The sequence below is a fragment of the Anabas testudineus genome, chromosome 14, assembly GCF_900324465.2.
Source record: "Anabas testudineus chromosome 14, fAnaTes1.2, whole genome shotgun sequence".
NCBI classification, from domain to species: domain Eukaryota; kingdom Metazoa; phylum Chordata; class Actinopteri; order Anabantiformes; family Anabantidae; genus Anabas; species Anabas testudineus.
Window position 1 is genome coordinate 19,166,854 of NC_046623.1, and position 19,186 is coordinate 19,186,039.

At 40.2% G+C, this 19,186-nt stretch overlaps 1 protein-coding gene across 1 annotated transcript in view; it reads left to right on the top strand.

The window, feature by feature from the left end:
- The first annotated feature begins 1,385 nt into the window (after positions 1–1,385).
- Positions 1,386–19,186, top strand: part of sgcd (sarcoglycan, delta (dystrophin-associated glycoprotein)) — a 103,513-nt gene continuing 85,712 nt past the window's right edge. The window contains exon 1 of the mRNA XM_026373067.1: positions 1,386–1,824. Within this exon, the coding sequence (XP_026228852.1) occupies positions 1,822–1,824 (3 nt within the window). The 5' untranslated portion in view covers positions 1,386–1,821. The remainder of the gene's footprint in view (positions 1,825–19,186) is intronic.

Genomic DNA, 19,186 nt, shown 5'->3' on the forward strand with positions numbered 1-19,186 from the left:
GTATGCAAAGAGATACAGATATGAGCTCACAGTTTAGAACAATAGTTAAATCAAGTCTGCATGTTGGACTTCAACAGTAACTGCCTGACAACTCTGTGGCTTCTACTGATCAGTTTCTTTCAGGTCTGATTTCCTCCCAGGCCTTCTACAGATCGTTCTAAAGATCTGCTGTGCTGGTTAGACAGCATTCCCGAACTCAGTCCAGTTTCTGCCACAATAGCTTGATGGGATTTGAGTCTAGTGGTTGAGCACAAACTATCACAAAGAGTATTTCAGCAGCTACTTTCTTCTTCAGTTAACGCTGAAGTTGTTGTGCTACAGAATTAGGACATTCAAACAGTTTGGACATATCTCTTCAGTATGGACTGGTATCTATGCTGATTGTGGTGCAGATACCTCCAACTTCATCTGAAGGCCATTGTTTGGGCATATTGGCCCACTGCAACCTTTCCTTCCAGTTTGCCTATCTTAGTAGGATTTTCCTGACTGCTTCACTCAAAGCCAGCTGGCCTCAGTCACCTACACACAGTGTCTGAGCGCAGTTTGCTTTTAACTGTACAGCCAGTTCAAGAGCAGTGAGGCATCTGTTTTTCAGGGAGTGCACTTGTATGTGCTTGTCTTCTTGGACAGTTGTACACTTGGGCCTTTCACTGGGATCTAGTTATTACAGCATATCTCTGGAGACTACAGTGTTCACTGTAATGCTGCATTTCTTGACTGTATCTCATCGTTTCACATCATAAGACTGATGAGTTTCTAAATAAAGCTTTTTGTTTTTTCTGTTTTAATTTCTACTTAAAATGACAGGTAACTCTACCTGGAGAACTCAGATCACTGGTTTCCTGCACAGAAACATGCCGTATGTTAGGATGTTTTAACACCTGGGATTACATGATCTATTTGAAACCATCTACACTGGAATTTCTGGAAGAAACTGCTGCAAAGCCTTCAGGTTTAACTTTGAGTGAGTAGCTGTTGGTTGTAAAAGGTAATTAGATTGTTCAATGAGGTTTTGTGTGTGTGTGTGTGTGTGTGTGTGTGTGTGTGTGTTTTGTTTCTTTACATTTCAGTGTAAACTCTCAATCATATCTTAGTGTTTCCAACTTCGGTGTGTAAAGAGAACAGTTACTAAGTAAGATGTCTTTCAACTTTCACAGCCACGGTTCTGGTTTGTTGCAGCTGATGCACACACAGTCCAGCAGATGGATCTCACTATGTTTCTGTTAAATATTCTACTGGAAAATAATCCAAACACGCCCCCATATACGTACTCTCAATAACACATGAGGGGCCGGCCTCAGACTGTGCGAGAAGTAGGGGTCGTCCTGGCAACACAACACTCTCAGACAAATCCCGCCTCTTTAAACTTCAAACCAGAAGCCCACGTGTGTCTCTGGATCTAAATCTGGCAGGAAGGCAGGGCTGCAACTGAGAGAGGCGCAGGGCTGGAGCAACAAGACTCCACAGCAGAGCAGCAGCCATCAAAAAAAGAGAGAGAAAAGAAAGAGAGGGAGGCCGCTGGGTCACGGGAGTCCAGGAAACAGCCCACAGCTCAGGGACTTGGCCAAAAGAGGTGGGGAGCAGTTTGCTATTGGAAAAGCTGACAAGAGAGCAAGACAGCGGAGAGGGGAGAGAAAGAGAGAGGTGGCTGCCTGACTTTGACTTGGTCAGTGAAGGCCTCATGCAGCATTATAGCAGCAACTCAGTCTCATTTTTATCTGCCTGACACACCTCAACTTTGAGCAGAGCTCAGCAAGAGACAGACGGGACGTAAAGTGTGGAATCAGGAGTCTAAAAGAATTGAGAGACAAAGAAAAGAAAATGGTAAGTTTGGTTTCACTGCCTTCTTTGGACTGCTTTGTATCTGTGTTGTTGGTATGGCTGTGGTGGGCGGGGAGGTGGGCCGAGCTTTGAGTACTGCTACTTTATTTTTTCATAAAGTGGACCAACTTAAAGCTGCACAGGCTTCGTTCTGAGCTGCGTGGTTCTATTTGAAGACATTAGTGTTTCCTTCAGTTTAACAGAAGTAAACTTAACCACTTTACAAATGCAGGGTCCCTCAAATGAAGCTGTTAAATTCATTGATTTATTGTGAACTGAGAATTTGTGAGGAAATAAGACTTCTTGCATAAAAGGAATAGTAAGAAACAAACATCATTTCCTTTGTAGAATAGGGTTCGATTCAGAGCCGTCTCTATGTAGACTGAGGGAGAAGACGGGTGAGTGGGTGGTTATGACCGCCCCACTTCCCCGTATCAGTCCCGGCAACACAAGTGGTTTCAATTACTTTGACCCTCTGGGGAACACGCTGCTATAAATAAGTAATATGAAGCTGAGTGTGGTCAGACTGCAGCCTACTGTCGGGGGTCTCAACACTCTGGGGGTGGGAGGGATCAGTGGGGTCTGTGTGTGAGCTGTTAACTGGAGGTAGAAGTCTTGTTTAGCTCCACTCTTTGTTAAACACAGTTGTTAAAACTGTTTTTATGTCAATTCAGACTAATTTAAGCCAAATTTCTGTTGGAGCTTCAAGTGGAGTCTCACTGAAGATTTCTTTAAACTAATGGTGGTGATCGTGTAAGGGTTTATGGCACCTCTCACCTGGTACATTTTACCTGACAGTTGGGAGTGGTCAGATTCCAGTGGTGCTCAGTTTTCACTGTAGAAGAAAAAGTCGCCTCATTCATTCATATTCAGTGTAAGAAATCTGTCAAGTTCATTAGTGTCTGCATGATTTGGTTCATGTGCTTTAGAGTTCTCATCTCCTGCCCCCGCAGCCCAAAAACCCTGGTTTAGACTTCAGTTACCTAATAGAATTGCACTAGTGAGAGCTTGTTTATGTCCAGACAGAAAGCTAATGAGTGGAGCCTTTTCCAGATGACTTTTCAAACTCTAAATTGCTGCCTCAGGATTTGCAAAGGTCTCATTATCCCATTTTTTTCTGACAAGGATTTCCACAGACCTTCATGAAGTCTGACTACACTCGATTACACTTAGTGAGATGCAACAGTTTTGCTTTCCACAAACATGAAATTTACTACAGTAAACTTTAAAAGAGTCTGAGCACCCTGAGACGGACAGCTGGAATCCACTGGCTGCAGCTCTTGAACTTGATTCAGATGCTCAAGTGAAGCATTTTTCCATCTGTGACGTAAAAGATGGACCAGTTCAAAATAAACTATTTCAGTGTTTAAATAAATATTCTTAAAAGAATTTTAATTAAAATATGTGAAGAAGCAGTGAGGAATGTTAACTTTGTGCTGTACCAGCATCTCTAAAAGCACAGTTCACTCACGGCTCAAACGAGCTTTATTTTTGCTTCTCTAATTAGAAACAAAACCACACAGGAAGAGATCAAGGAAATTAGCGGCACTGACGGTGTCTTACTGACAGCCAGGGGCCAGTTGAGTCCCTGCACTTGTCTCCACATTGACTCCACTCGTGTGAAGTAGCCTCTGCCACCAGGAAACTCTTGAGTCCATCCCTTCCCCCTGTGACTGACATATAGCTCAGCCCACCTGCTTCAGGACACACAGCAGCTGTCACCCCCGATACTTTTATTTTAGGAACAGTAGTAGAGCTCCAAACATGCCCCCGCCCGCCTCTCTGTCTCTGTCTCTTCATGTGCTTTTTGCTGTTGGTCTGGAAGTGTCTGTGGCGTCTTACTAAAATCAGACACTCACAGGCTGTCGGAGCCACAGCTACACACATGGAACAGCAACATATTCAACATGTTCCAATGTTCGCATGTGTTTAATGAGTCCCATCAACACACAGCATCATTATAGTGAGTAATTGTTCCAAGTTTCACAGAAAATACAACTTCTTCTTAATGGATTGGTCTGAGATGATTTTCACCTGGTCAGAAATGTGGATTATTCCAAGTAAACAAGGCTCAGAAAACGATTTTAGCAAGTAGCCAAAGTCTAAAGAAAAAATAAACGAACACATTTTTACACTGCACCACAGACTTTTTATTTGATGCTTGTACTGTCGACATTTTCAATTAGATGTTTTTGAATGTGACATTTTTTTTAACACAAGTTTCAAGACAGTGGTGAAAGGGAGGATGGTGGGCGTACATAATGCAGTAATGAGAATAGCAATAACTTTGGTAACCCTCTAACCCCAACATCATTTGAATTTGTGAAATACTTTATTTCATTATAAAATATCTTCAACACAAAAAACGTTCTAATTCATGTTAGTGTTAGTAATCCGTCAGCTCCTGCACTGTACATGAAATCATGGAATCCACACTGGTAGATGGTAAATTGAGCAGGATGCTAAATCTATCTCTGTTGACGTGTTCTCACACGAATTACATTCAAACTGTGACTCCATCCTGCTGTTTGCAGCACAGCACGTGTTTAGGGCATGAGGCACATCTGTGACTGAAGAACAGACGCAAAAGCCTCAATGAATGCGCTTCTTCAGCTTGGTAATATTAAAACCAACCCTCCTTCGCACATAATTCTTCTTTAACCAAACTTTCTGCATTGTTTCGAATGTTGTTTTCGTTTGTTGCTTTCATGTAAGTTTTTAATATTTCTTAATGGCAGCATATAGTCTGGGAGTCGGTGACCCTGGCACTGTTTCTACCCACTGAGCTGCACAGCAGAACATTCCTGCACAAGTGCTATAAAAAGAGTCTGCAGTTCTTTTCCAACACAACATACCGTACAGTATTTGTAGCAGCCATTTAGGATTTTACAGCCACACTTTATAAGATGATCTACCTTCTCATCTGATCAACATTTAGCTTCAAACCAGCAGCTCTGTAATGAGGCTTTTACTTCTGTGCCCAACAGGCTGCAGGCACTGACTAGTTAGTTGTCTTCAAAGTCATTATTACTATAAACAAGGTTTTTACATCTTGTTTTTAAAGTGAGATTTCAGAGTGATTAACAGTACATAGAAGAAAAAAAGATCTTAGTAAAATTGAAGATGCCATGAATGGAGCGAGAAAGGAAGGGGGGGGCAGCCCAGATCCAGACAACAGTTGGTGAGTGAGTTATAATTACGCCATCAGTCAGTGCATTTTTAGCATTCACAGCAGAACTGACAGCGCAACACAACCAAAGCAATATGTTGAAAAACGGAGACTTTTTTAAGGCCACATCAGCTGTCTGAATGAGGAATGATGTAAAACAAACCAGCTGTGTGGACATCCAGAGGCAGCAGTTGGCATCTACTATATGTGTGAGTCCATAGAATAAAGGTGTTAAAACTGCTGCTTTTCAGCAACACAGTACAGAGGTGTGTTGTTAATACAAGTACATCTTACATAGGCCACAAACAAATCCTTGTAGGAAGTGCTTTTAACCTTTCACAGTCACAGTGAACAGTACTGAACATATTTTTTACTCCACTAGTCCAGATGTGCCAACAAAAGCTTTTCCCAGAAAGACAATCACCTGCACTTTATAGACATAATCATTTACTCTAGTTTTTACCCAAATGCTAGATTTCTTTTCAAATGTGTGTAGGGACCATTTAGTTATTTCACAGGACAAGAAGTAGTGGCACAAAGAAGCAGCAGGGGGAGGCAGAAATGTGCCACTGCAGAACAGGGTGCAGTAATTGAGCTGAGATTGTTGTTTGCTCCCTCCCCTCCCCAAATGATATTAGTATTTAAACCACTAATAAATATAGTACTCAGACTTGTTTAAAGATTTTACTTGTGGTGACATTTAACATGTGTTAACTACAGTAAAAGTAGTTATCAATCACAGAAATCATACACTGCCCGCCAAAATAAAAAGTCCAAGGTCGTGCCTTGGACTTTTTATTGCCTTGGACCCCCTTCTCTTCTTACCCTGATCACTCTGGAACAGGGTGAATCTGGACTCATCAGACCACATGACCTTCCAGTCCAGTCTTTGGCTCCCTGATAAATTGAAGCCTTTTTTCCAAATAGCCTCACTGACGAGTGTTTTTTTTTTTTAAGACTTCGTAGCTGTTTAGTCCCAATCCCTTGACGTGCTCTTACTTTCACTATTAAACACAGCTGTGAGTTTTGTTTTTTAAGTGATCCCCAACCACACTTCTTCTAAGATGATAGTTCCCCACTATCTTTCCAGTTTTTAATAAAGCGTTGGACAGTCCTTAACCCAGTTTTAGTAGTTTCATCAATCTCTTTAGATGTTTTCTTTGCTTGATTCATACCAATAATTCGACCCTTCTGAAACACATTAACACGACCACAGGATGTGTCTTCAGACACTGTTGTTTAAGAAATGAGAAGCTCCTCACTGCATCAGTTAGAGTTCAATAACTTTTTGGCAGCTGAAAAATAATCATCCATGCAGTAATTATCCAATGGGAGGTTCTTACCTATTAGTGTAGTTTAATTCAGAACACAGGCCCCTGATGCAGGTGGTGCAGTCACACAGTGTTGTGTTGGATTAGAAACTACAGTATGAACAGTTTGTTTCTACCTGTCCCTGGAGCTATGTGAATAATGTGTCCCAGCCCAACTAGGAACAACAACAACTATTTTTATCTTCAAAAAAGCCTTTAAGCATCATGGCTGCCCATGCACAGCATTATATTTACAGCTGGCATTGTGCCCTGAGGTCTGTACTTATACTTCAGCATTTTACAAACTTTGGAAAACTGTGAAGAATGACTCATCAGACCTTTTCATCTTTGTGCTACTGAGAACTGACGAAAACTGAGAGAAATGCGAAAAATGTGTCTGAGCAGCAGTGCTGCCACAAAGACCAGTGGTGTGATACAGTCCTGAGGTGATGCAACGCGGTGCTGGTTCTGTGATCTGTCACATTTCAGTAGTTGCACGTGTTCTTACAGTTACAGTAACTTTTATCAAATAGGTCTGTTAATAGAAACATGCTCCAATTCATGTGGAGAGATGCTGTTCTGTTATGAAAATGTGTGTTCGATAAGGGGGGTTGGTAGCTTCTTATTAACAGTTATTTTCTTAATGGGGACAACTAGAAGTGCTGTGCAGAACAGCGCAGATAGATTCAAGCCTTATGCTACAGCTAGCTTAAGTTGCACGTTGTAGCTCAGTATGTCAGTAATAACATAATATTCTAGCATAATAATAGCATAATAACAATAAACCAACACACTGCCTTATGTAAATCACTGACCTAGGTCTCCTGATGTCTCGGCGCCTTTTAGCCTCTTTTAGTTTATTGCCACGTACATAATTTTTACAAGGATTCTCTCAAAGTGCTATTATTCAGTAAATATACCTAGTTCAAACTTAGAAATGTGTGAAATGTATGCCTTAAAATTTCAAGTTGGGTCAAAATATCAAATTGATTCTTGACTTCAGAAGTCAAGAAGTTTTTACATTTTTGCTTTTGTTGGAGTTCAAAACAGCGTGTGTGTTAATAACTGTTAACATGCTGCTCACAGTATCTTCATGTATGTGTATATATATATATACTGTGTATATATGCTCTTCATTAAAGAGTTTGTCCAGTGTGTCACAGTTTTCCAGGTTGTTCCTCCACCGCATCAGATAAGTTTGCAGTTTTTTGTTTGTTTAGATAGTTTACATATTCTTCAGTTGAGGTTTGAATCTGAGTTATAATGCCTTTCAGTGAAACTGATCTTTCCAGAAGAAGTATTTCCAGATAAAATCTTCATTAAGAACGTGATTCTATTAGTTGGTTAGGTAGATTAGGTAGGTTGAGAGGAAAGAAGAGAGGCAGAGAAGAGGTGAAAAGAGGCACAAAGGTGGGGTAGAAGACGAGAGGGGGTTTTGCTGAAAGAGTGATCATTTGGTGGATTAGACTTTGGTGCAGCAATCGAGTCGAGCCGAGCCAGCTTCTCTCCCACTGCCATTGGACATGATGCTGCAAAGTCATTTCCACGGACATTATGACCCCACCCCTGTCGTTTGTGGTAATTTCACTGCAGGGTAAATAGTGCCTAAAAGCAGAGCGATGAGATCAAGAACAAATGGTGCGGAGATGCTAAAGTTATACCCATGAAGACATGCTATATGTGTGTGTGAATTTAATGCTTACTGTAAAACCAACTAGACACTTGAGGGTCCATCCACTCCCACACTGTTGACGTGTGATCCAGCCATCGGGTGGGTCAAACATCAGGGAAAGTTATTTACTGTGACAGGCCTGGTAGAGCCTGCTCCCTTTTCACACCACTACAGCAAGTCAGACAAGAGATGATGAGACAGGTCAGTCAGAGTTTCAAGCTTTAAAGTTCAAGTGGTTTTTTAAAGTATTAGCTAGTACTAGCAACTAGTCCTCCAACTTTAATGTCCATATGGGTCATTTGTCCCAACCCCCTCGACACAAGTAACCATTTGTTGACATGACACACTTTTGTGGTCGGGCACCAACGTGGTGGTTGCTGCCTACAATGGCAAACAAGCATGACACAGTCAGTCACAGTCGTCGTGTCACCAGTAACTATAACATCAGTAGAGACTTGTCTTCTACTGGATCCAGCCCAATCTCCTCCAGGCAAATGAAATTAATGAGACACTTACTGTAGCTATGCTTAAAAGATCTGTTTGGTTGTTGTCATGCAGATGAATGCATGTTTTATGGAAATAAAATTGCTGGTTTAATTGGAAATTGTGTTGCTGGTTAAATTGATGCTATAGCTGTAGAAAACACAGTCAAGGTCCACGTTTGACCAGCTTGTGTCATTATTCAGTGTTTTTATTCAGAATTCAACAATTGGGAATTCAACTTGTACAATGGCAAACAAGTATGATAACTGGATAGTGTAGTGGTAAGATCACCTCCCTCCATGCAGGAGACTGGGATTTGAATCCCAGCTGTGGTCTACAGTACATCCAGTAGGGGTCCTTAGACAAGACCCCTTGCACCTTCTTGCCTGCCTTTGTACCTTGTATCTCACTTGTAAGTCACTTTGGATAAAAGCGTCTGATGAATGGCTAAATGTAAATGTGAACTACAGACAGTTATACTCTGTTATACACAACAAACAGACATGTTACACGTTAGACATTAGTATTACTGTGTTTTGTTTTGTTTTGTTTGGGGCTTTTTTGCCAGCACATACAGTATTTACGTGTTGACAGAGATTTTAAAAACACTATAAATTAATGCAAGTTTACTTTTAAGGTGTATTAGTGGGTTCTTGCAGTGAGGTTGAATATGCACCACCAATGACCACGTGCTTCATATTTGTGAATTTCAGTGAAATACCTCAGTATTGGATGCATTAGAATTACAATTTGTCCACACATTAAATACATTTAATCACCATGTTGATCACTTTATATTTTATGCAGTGCCATGTAAAATATATTTAATTTGGTCATTAAAAGTATATGCAGTATACAGTATATACCACTATAAGTATATTTGCTTATTGTCTGAATTCTTTTGTTGAATTTCAATATCAGCGGTACGGTTAATCTTATTAAAAACTTCCCATGAACCGTTCTGCTCTCACCTCTTCATTCATGTTGTGCCTTCCCTTTCATTCTGTGCAGTGTTTCGGCATATCTGTCTTTCTTTTTCTCAGTTTATCTCTCTGTCTCTTCCACTGGTGTCTCTCATCTCTCTGTTCTTCTCTCTCTGTAGACTTAGTCATTGTCTTTTTTAAAGCCGCCACGTCCCTGAGAGAGTACAGCATGACTGATTGGCACTTACCATAAAAATTGTTGTTCTAAACTGTCCCAGACTCCCAAACAACACAGCAGTGTGCATACAAATGAACGTTGAATGTGCATCAAAGAAGATGGACAGTTGCAGCTGAGCACCTATAATGTTGCTGTGGATTAGCAGAGTGTGCAGTATATACCAACAGTGTTTACCAGGAACCATCTTAAAAATGCAGAGAAGTCAAAAGTACCATCACTAAACTTTAGCAGACAATTAATACAAGGAAGTTTAATCCTAATCAAATTAAATATTATATGAACATATCTAAAATGTTGACAGGAACAATTAGACCTCTAAGATACCGTGACATGAGCTGCAGCTAATCAGCGTCTGTCTGTGACCTTGTTCTTCGTAAATATGCCGATGACCTGCTGGTGTTCATGTCTAATACGACATCTCTACAGTATCTATTTTATGTTAACGCACAATAGCAACACAAAAATCTAGTGACAGCACTTAACAGTCACCTATAGATATAAGCATCTTTGAGAAAATCCTCTTTTTAAAAACCATTAACCATAGCTTAGTTAAGTGCTGGAACATTAGTTTAATTACACTCAAGTCACAAAAACTGGAAAAAATTTGTTTTTTAATTTTCTGAACATTTTGGTGATATCATTACTGACTTGATGTGAGAGAGACAAATATTAAAATGATCACTTAACTCTTAATATCCATTCAGTTTTGCCAAGGACAATATTCCAAGATGGCGCTGCATTCATTCTAATAGAAATTCCTGAACAACAGAGTCAGCTGAACTCTTTCTGCACCGAAATAGAAATTCAACTTCAAAGTAAGCAGACATAAGCAGACTACCAGACACTCACTAATCACTTACTAATCATGTCAGAAGTGTCACAACCTTTACCCAGGTTTCATCCAGCAGCTAAAAATAAACTGAAACTTCAGACGACACTCAGGGAGGTAAAGTCTCCACAAAACTCCAGTATCTCGCTTTAACATTAAGAGTTCTTATCAATCCACTCTTTCTTTGACACCCTCACTTAAGTTCAAAGTATACTTCTTTTATGCTTTGTTATGATAATTACCCTTTTATTTCCAGTGCAGTCTAAACCTAGATTCTATTTTTTCTTCCATCATTCTTCCTTTTTCATTCCACACTTAGAAACCTGATTTCTTTGTCTGCACTCTTGTATATGTGAAGTATCCTATTGCCAGTATAATGTGGTGAATTTCTCCTCTTTTGTCTCTGTGCATCACTTCAGGGTTAGTGTTACACATGGTTTTTTATTGGTCATCATTCTGAAGCACTTTGGATATAAGTGCTGTTCAGTAAGAGCACTCTTGTAAAATAAATGAGCTTTCATGCAGCAGTCACAGGGAAAGTTGATACTTGGTTAACTCTTTTTTTCTGTTTATGAATTGAGGACTGTCAGCCTGTAATTATTTAGGTCTTACTTTGTTACCATGGTGACTGATTGCAGGTAGATGGAAAAGAAACATCTTCTTTTACATTTCATCAGTAGCGTCCTGTCCCTTTTTTCTGTGTTCTCTGCTGGACGCAGTTTTAGTCTGCCTGAAATCCCTGAATCAGTTACAATTCACCTTTAATATGAAGCGTTCTTGATTCTAAAGACCATGGCTCACTTCTTAACACACTGAGGCTAATCATCACCCATTGATGTTCTTTATTAATGTCAATCAAAAGACCTCCAACCTAAAAACCCAGAACTGTTGTTTGTCCCTACCTGCTCATTGGACCCATAGGAGCATCTATTGATAGTAATAGGTGAATGATGCTCCTGTGGCAGCAGGGGGTTCTTTTAATGTCACCAATAATGGTGGCTGGTTTAACGTTCTGTTGTCATCAAGAAAACAATGTGAAGACACATTTTAAAATTATGAAACCATGATGGCTTGGTTTAGTAAAAGGATTGTGGTCTGTGTTTAAAAATTTTCTTAACCTAGTATTAACATTATTTAAGGATCATAGTTTTGAGACTACACTTCAATATTCAGTTTGACTAAAACTTTGTTAACCCTTTTTATGGTTAGCACATTTCTTTTGGTACACACAGCAACTGGTTGTGGTTAGGAAAAGATTCTAGTTTGGCTTTATAGACAAAAACTTGCGGCTCCAGACATTTATTTTTTTTTTAAACTACAAGCTTTTAGTAATCTTAACTACAAACTAACCAAGCAACTAACCAGACACAGGACTGTAGTAGTATTAGTAGTAGTATAAATGTTAGCAATCATGAACCTGTTCTGTTTTTTTACTGTGTATAAAATCCTGATCAGATTAACCAGACCTACGTCATTCTACAACAGCAGTTCAAGCATCACTGGATAGAAATCTAAAAGGATCTTATCTTTTGAAGGGCTGCAGTGGATTGGTTTTGAATAACAGTTACTAGAACTGGGTTTGATAAAATACCCAAAATACAAAATGCATCTTACAATATTGACAACAGAGCCTCATTTACAAATACGTCCCCTGTGGAGAAATTGTCATTCAAAGCCAGAGACATTGTGTTTTCTGGTTGGTAGAGACCCTAGCTCAGCTCAAGACAACATACGAGCCCACAGCTAACCCCACAGTTGATTTTTCCAAGGATCTGTTTCCAGAAAAGCTGCCTTTGGCTGCGACATTAATATTTATTTACTGTGGTTTTGGAAAGAGAATTTGTGTGCCATCTGGTTGAGCCACAGAAAATACACAAGCATCCTCTGAGAAATGCTCCACACACTCATCCAGTAGCCAAATAGATCCTGCTAATGGACAGACAACTAAGCCAGGAGAAGAGGTGTCTGATATTTCCTGGATCATGTCAATCCCTGTGTAATACCAAGGAAACACTGAGAAATGGCTGAGACAGAGCCATTCAACCAACCAGTGCTGCACTGGAGAGGATTTTTTTGTCTTTGTGCCAACAGTACTTTAATCTAAAGCACAGAGAAGAACTTCCCTCATCCTGTTACTACGTCAGAATATAACTTTTGTCATGTTTAACTACCTCACTGCAGCAAAATCAGAACAATAAATGTGAAAAATGAATATGATAGTGGACGGAGATTCTTCATCAGTCCCCTCATGAGAATTAGAAACTTGCTTTAAAACCACTTGTGGGACCAAGTGTCAGCTCAATATTATCATATTGGCTTTAGGCATAAATAGATCAGTGTTCATGTGTTTCAGACATGGCCTCTGTTACTTTTCCTGAGATGTCTTCCTTTGCCACTGTTGAACTTCAGTTGTACTGTACTGAATCAGTGTCCAAGAGTCGGATAGTGATGTATTGATTGTACTTATTATGCAGCTCTCAGTCATTTGCTTTTAATTTTGCATCATATTAAAACACTTCCTTAACTTGACAGTTCAGCTGCTTAACAGCATCAGTGACATCTTCATTTAGATATTGATTTATACACTGACCTCAGATTTTTTTAAAGATGAACTGTTGGAGATAGATGGACCGTACACAGGAGTCGCTCATGTGTTTAGACTGTTACATCCATAATGTTTTCCACAGGCTGAACCAAAGCACGTCAACAGTTTCTCATGGGAATGGATTAAAATTAGCTCTGCGGGCACATCTTGGACTTCATCTGTTCACTGCTTCTGTCTGACTCATTCTCTCCCGCGATCCTCTAGAGTAGCTGCAACAGACTGCATCACTCCACAAAAGTAGAAAATTCTTTGCTAAAATAACAAACTCTCTTCCATGTTGCACCTTGAAGCAGCATCTAGACTAAACATCTAAGTACTTCAGTTTGTAAGTGACTTTTACCTACCAGTTAGATCACGGCACGGTAAAACTCTTCACTGAGCTGTGTTTTCAAAGGTGAAATTTAGGCTGTGACGGTAAAAAAAAGCACCGGTAAGACCAGGGCTCATGTTATGTGAGACTAAACCAAAAATAGTCTGCTTACATCCTCTTTTCTGAGAAGCTTTTTGTTCCAAGAAATGTGGAAAAACCTGAAGAAAATCTGCATAATCTGTGTAGATGCTGAACTTTCATTCACTGTGGAGAACTGTCTCAACGTTTACATTGGATGTAAACACAAATCAGCTGTGAGAGGTTCTTACAGCAATGCTCAGCAAATAAAGTTATTGTTATTATTCAGCACCATTAGTTCCCCCGAGGCAGCTTCCACAACCAGGCGCATGAGTGTTTATGGTTCATGACACAATTATGATTAAAACGTTAGCCTCTCACAGCAAGGGGAAGAGATAAAGAGAGAGAGCAGAATGAAACAGGAGAGGGAAGAAGAGAGAGAAGGGGCAGGGGAAAACGACAGGCAATCTAGCATCACTGTCTCCGTCCTGGGATAAAGGCGAGCGGCACAGTGCTGACCTGTCACTGTGCTGGGTCTGCTCTTAGAGGACTCTCTACATCTGTGTCTCACACAGGCCCAGATATCAGGTCTTCTTATGTTCCTCCGCCCACCAATTTTACTGGCTTGATGTCGTTCTTATTGACTTACTTATCCCACTACAGTAGACCCAGGCACTAGAGAGATTAAATGTAAGAAAATAATAACATTTACTGAGTTGAGCAGCAGAGAGAATTTTGAGCTCTAAGACTCCAACTATTTGAAGCATTCCATTAAGCATTGGCCCATATGATAATAGGAAATAGAAGGGATCCCCTCGAGTCTCAGTGAAGTTGCTGCTGCTGGTGATGGTGGTGGTGGTGGAGTTGAGCCAGCAGGTTTACTGGCTGGACATTATGTAGATTAAAGTGGTGATCGTGAGAACGTGGGAAAGGAGGAGTATGTGAACCAGTCCCTCTGGGTTTGATGCAAATTCAACCATTCCCTGTGAATTCTGCATGACCTTGCTCTGTGCAACAAATGAGTCTGTCTAGCTTTCTCTAATCTAAAACCAATACACAAAGGAAAGAAATGTCAGATATCCAGGAGGTGGTAAGCTCCAAGAAGCCACTATAAATATGACCAGACCAGAAGAGATCACCATGTTCAGTACCACAAATTGTAGAAGAGTATCCAGAAATGTCATGTTCTGATGACATCTAAGCTACAATCTGTAACTTTTGGCAATCACGTTAGCAGTAGTGTGAGACTGAAATCCACCTCTGCTCTGCCCAGTTCTACAGATAAAAAACAAATCTGCATCTATAATGGAATCAGTGGCAGAGAAAGAACTGCAGGGTTGTATATTGCTGTTTGATTTGCTGGTGGTCATCCTTTAATTTTTCCCATGAAGCCAACAGATGCTGTGTTACTTTAGCAGTTAAAGACCTCATCAGATTCTGTGTAATTCCAGTTAGGTGTACAATGAGTCATGATTACGAAGGGCTTACAGAATGAGAGAAGTGAGGCTGTTTGGGGAACGGTGAAGTTTGTTTTGTCTTAACTCCAGTGTACAGTGTTTCATTAACAGTTTGATTATTTCAACACTTTCAGTCTTTTAATTACTGTGTTTAGGGAAATTAAGTACAACCAAGGCAATTCAAATTAATCAGAGATGCAGTTTGTGTGAGTATCCTGTATCCATCTAACAGCCGCTCCTCGACAGGAACAAAGACGTAGAATTCTCAATCACGTTATTACATAAATTTCTAATAACATCCGGAAAGAGAAACTACACAGAAAACCCTAACCCCAACCACTGTGGGTTTGAACTTAAGGAAGTGCTGTCGTAATATATAAAAAATTAATTTATTGCAGTAAACTGACATTGTCCTTTTATTTTATATACTAAGATGGAACATTATGATAAAGGCCGTGCTGTGCTGTGGACAGTCTCACAAAACTGGGAGCAGAAAAAAGCCTTTTTTCTTTTATTTGTAGCAGATAAAAAAGAAAAAGAGCCTGAAGTTACTCAGCTGTTTAAGTATTCATTACGTCCTCCAGTCAGGCTTGGCTCTAGGTCTGACAGAGAATTAACCAGTATGACTGGTGACGGTCTTATTCTTTTCGTTTGTTGTAGCTGTTGTTGTAATCAATGGAAAGCAGCTTTGTGAGACCACTGGACCACTCATTACCTTTTTTACTGTTTCTTTTTTACATTTTCAGTATCTGTAAGTACTAACTGCACTTGTCTCATCTGTAATGGGCCAGTAAGCAGCCGCGGTACACACCAGAGGAGCACTGTGCTGAGAATGGGGCGTCGGTGTTAATGAGGAGCAACAACGTGAGGCAAAAGGCAGAGCTGCTGCTGCTGCACTCCAGAATAGGGGGCAAAAAACTAAATACACAAGCATTTATCTCAGTGAGCTGTGCAGCAACATTAAAGGACCGGTGTGGTCCTATTATGTTTGTCATCACTTTCCACTACATGGCTATTTTCTAATCTGCCACCACTACAGCCAGGCTTTGATTAGGCTTAGATAGAAACTGGAAAACTGCTAAAAGAAAGTGCTTATTACCTAGTGGGACATAAGGTCTTAACAATGTTCCTCCATTTGGACCTTCCCTTGTCAGCGTAGGGAAGTGTCACTTTATGTTGAAGAGAGAATCAAATTTAGCATTAATTTGATTTATTATCAGTAAAATATTCTAGCATGTCAACGGTTTAAATTTCATAAAATTTCCCAACAATGTGCTAATTTGAACCAGAATCACAACTAAAACAGAATCTCTGTAGTGTAATACATCTGTATACTAAATGGTTGAGGTGAGAAATAACAGCTTCATCTCTCTTCCTACACCATGGCAGCAAGACACAAGGTGATGCTGCATGAGCTAAGTCTCCTCACAGGGACAGGTGTTTCCAGATGTGCTGCCTAATCTTCTGCAGAAGCACAAAGAAACAAGCAACAAGCAAGCGAAACACTGAATGCAGCAGATTAAAGACACACAAGATTTCGCTTTGAAATCAGAGGGAGTCCACCAGAACAGGCTGAGACCAGCTTGTACATGCGTCTACGCTCCAGTCTGGAGGACTGTTAGAGTCACAATTGAAGTATTTCAACAGAAGGCAGTTCCTTTGCTAAAGGCCTGGAGAGCATTACAAGGATGCGGACGCAACAGTTTCTGCAAATGAAGTTGGGGATTTGGTCAGAATTAGTGGTCTTCTTGCTGCTCAGAAGTACAGACAGATCCTTATCCACTATGCAGTGCCATCAGGGAAATGTCTGATCAAATTCATTCTGCAGCATGACAATGAAACAAAACAAGCTATCTTCAGTAAGACAAACAAGGAGTGCTGCACCAGATGGTACAGCCCCCACAGACAGATCATTCCAACATCATGGACTCAGAGTTGGAGCACTGGCACCATCCAAAGTTCTGCAAGTACCTGGAAAAACTGTGAGCAGGTGGAACAGATAGAACTGGTGCTGCTTTATATTGACTGGATTTAGTTTTTATTTGCTGACATCAGTGTTTTTTTTGTGTCTGTTGTATTTGATAACGTGGTGAAGCATGGTGCCGTATAGCAGATAGAGCGTGGTTGTGGGGGGCAGATTAAGTCTTGTATTACAAATAATATACAGTTAGATATTGTAGCTTTCATGTAAGGAGCTAAAACTATGTATTTGCATTTTGTCTGAGAGTCTGTCCTGTGAGCGTCTTCTGAAGGTGCTTATGTCCAGATAAACATGAAAAGGTTCTTTTCATCAGAGTTTCGTCACATTTCTTTTGCTCTTTGACTCCACCGGCCTACACTCCATCGGCGTTGCTCTCTGTTGTTTGTTGTTGGGGGATATAAAGGGAAAAATAAAACTTGTAGTGAGGTTCTGGTGCTTCATTCTTAGAGTGAAAAACAGAATTGCTCCAGGGTTTTTCTAGAAGGAGGAACTGGGCAGAAAAACATTGCCAGTCTTCAAACCCCCGCATTTTGAAATACATGTTTAGTCTTTTTGAGAAACATACAGTTGTGTGCAAGTTTTAGGCTCTTCAGATGTCTCACAACACCGTTTGTCTTACATGGTTCTTTTATGTCTTCTGCATTAATGTGTCAACACACAGTGAAATATTTGAAATATTTAACTGTCCCTTTTGCAAATAGTGAAATATTGTTGTTTTTTTCTAAGGCATTTCTCCACATGCCTGTTTACCCACATATTGCAACAGCCAATAAACTGCCTCTGGCTGTCGGCCATTTTGTGTATTCACAAATTTGGAGGCGTACAAACTCCGGTAATGGCGTATCCATTGGCAGCAGCCTTCGGGTCCTGGTACCAATCCACATGTTGTCTATAAAAGTCGTAATGGGGAGCTGCCTGGCTATTTGGCAGCAGGAATAACCAATAACATTTTGTAAAACCTCATTTCTCTCTCTAATCAGAGACAGACTTTGTTTGTGGACCATTGGGTTTTCTTCAGGCTCTTCGAATGAATAGTTGGCTGAACAAAAGGCACCGTTGGACAGAAGCATTGGAGAGAGAGAACGACTCAAAGGCCAATGATTTGATTTGCCTCCAATTTGCCACTTATTTTCTTCCTCGCCGGCTCTTCAACTCCACTTTCTTAACACACACACCTCCGCTCATATGAGAGTGGCCATTATTTAGCTTGTAACCAAGCACCATTTTCTTTTCCCAGTCACTCTGTAGCCTAAGAGCTTATTGGAAAGCTATCAGTGCCCTTTATGTGTGAATAGCGAGTCTGTAGAATGCACAGAAGGGAAAGGAGTTATATTCTATACTGCGCTGCATTCATTTGATTTTTGATGCACAATGTGTGAGGATCCACAATGTTTATCAGTATATGTGTAAAAATATAAGAGGCTGAATTGGAAAAGGTAAAAGGTATGGAGCCAACAACTCGCTTCTATAAATCATCCCAAATAATTACATTTCCTTCAATAATGTGTTTTCCTCATTGCTAATTAAATTATTAATGTGTGATTGTAAATAAAACTACAAATAACAGCTGATTCAAGCAAAATGTCTTTTTTACTTGAAGACGTTGTTCTGTGATATTCCATCTCAGGATTGTACAGACATTTTGAGAACGATTGGTTTATTATTGAGTGGATGAATGTGAAGTGACATATCACATTCATGAGGTCCGGTAGTTTGACTCCTGGCCACATGTGGGGATGTCGGTGTAAATGTGAGGCAGCAGCTCTATGATAGATACTTTCTTTTTACAACCACCACTGTCCACAGTTGATCATTCTTCAGAGCCCTCACTGAAAAATCCAACTACAGCTGCTTCTGCAGCAAAAACATAGAGCTCTCCTAAAGATTCTTTGAAGGTTCACCTGAAGAGAACCACGTAGCACACGAACGGACAAACACACACACTTCTGAATGCAGGCGACACTGATGCTGGCGTCACTGAGTGCTGGTCTCCTGCCAAGCTGCTGTTTTTATCTCCTCAAAATCTGGAGTCTGGCTTTGGTAGCTACGGCATCATTCTGTATTATTTTTATTTAATTTATTTTGACTTTATTTAATTTTTGCACAATCAGTTGCTTAAAGTGGCACAAAAGCTCTTTACATATTTCAAAATAAATGACTGTTTATTACACAGCAGCCGTATTTCAGGATGTAACCGGTTGTACTTACTGTTCAGACACGTCTGTCCTAATAGAATACTAGCTGTGCAGCTTAAGTTGTTACAAATTTACTGAGATAATGAGATTATTCCAGTAAACACAAAAAACCTGC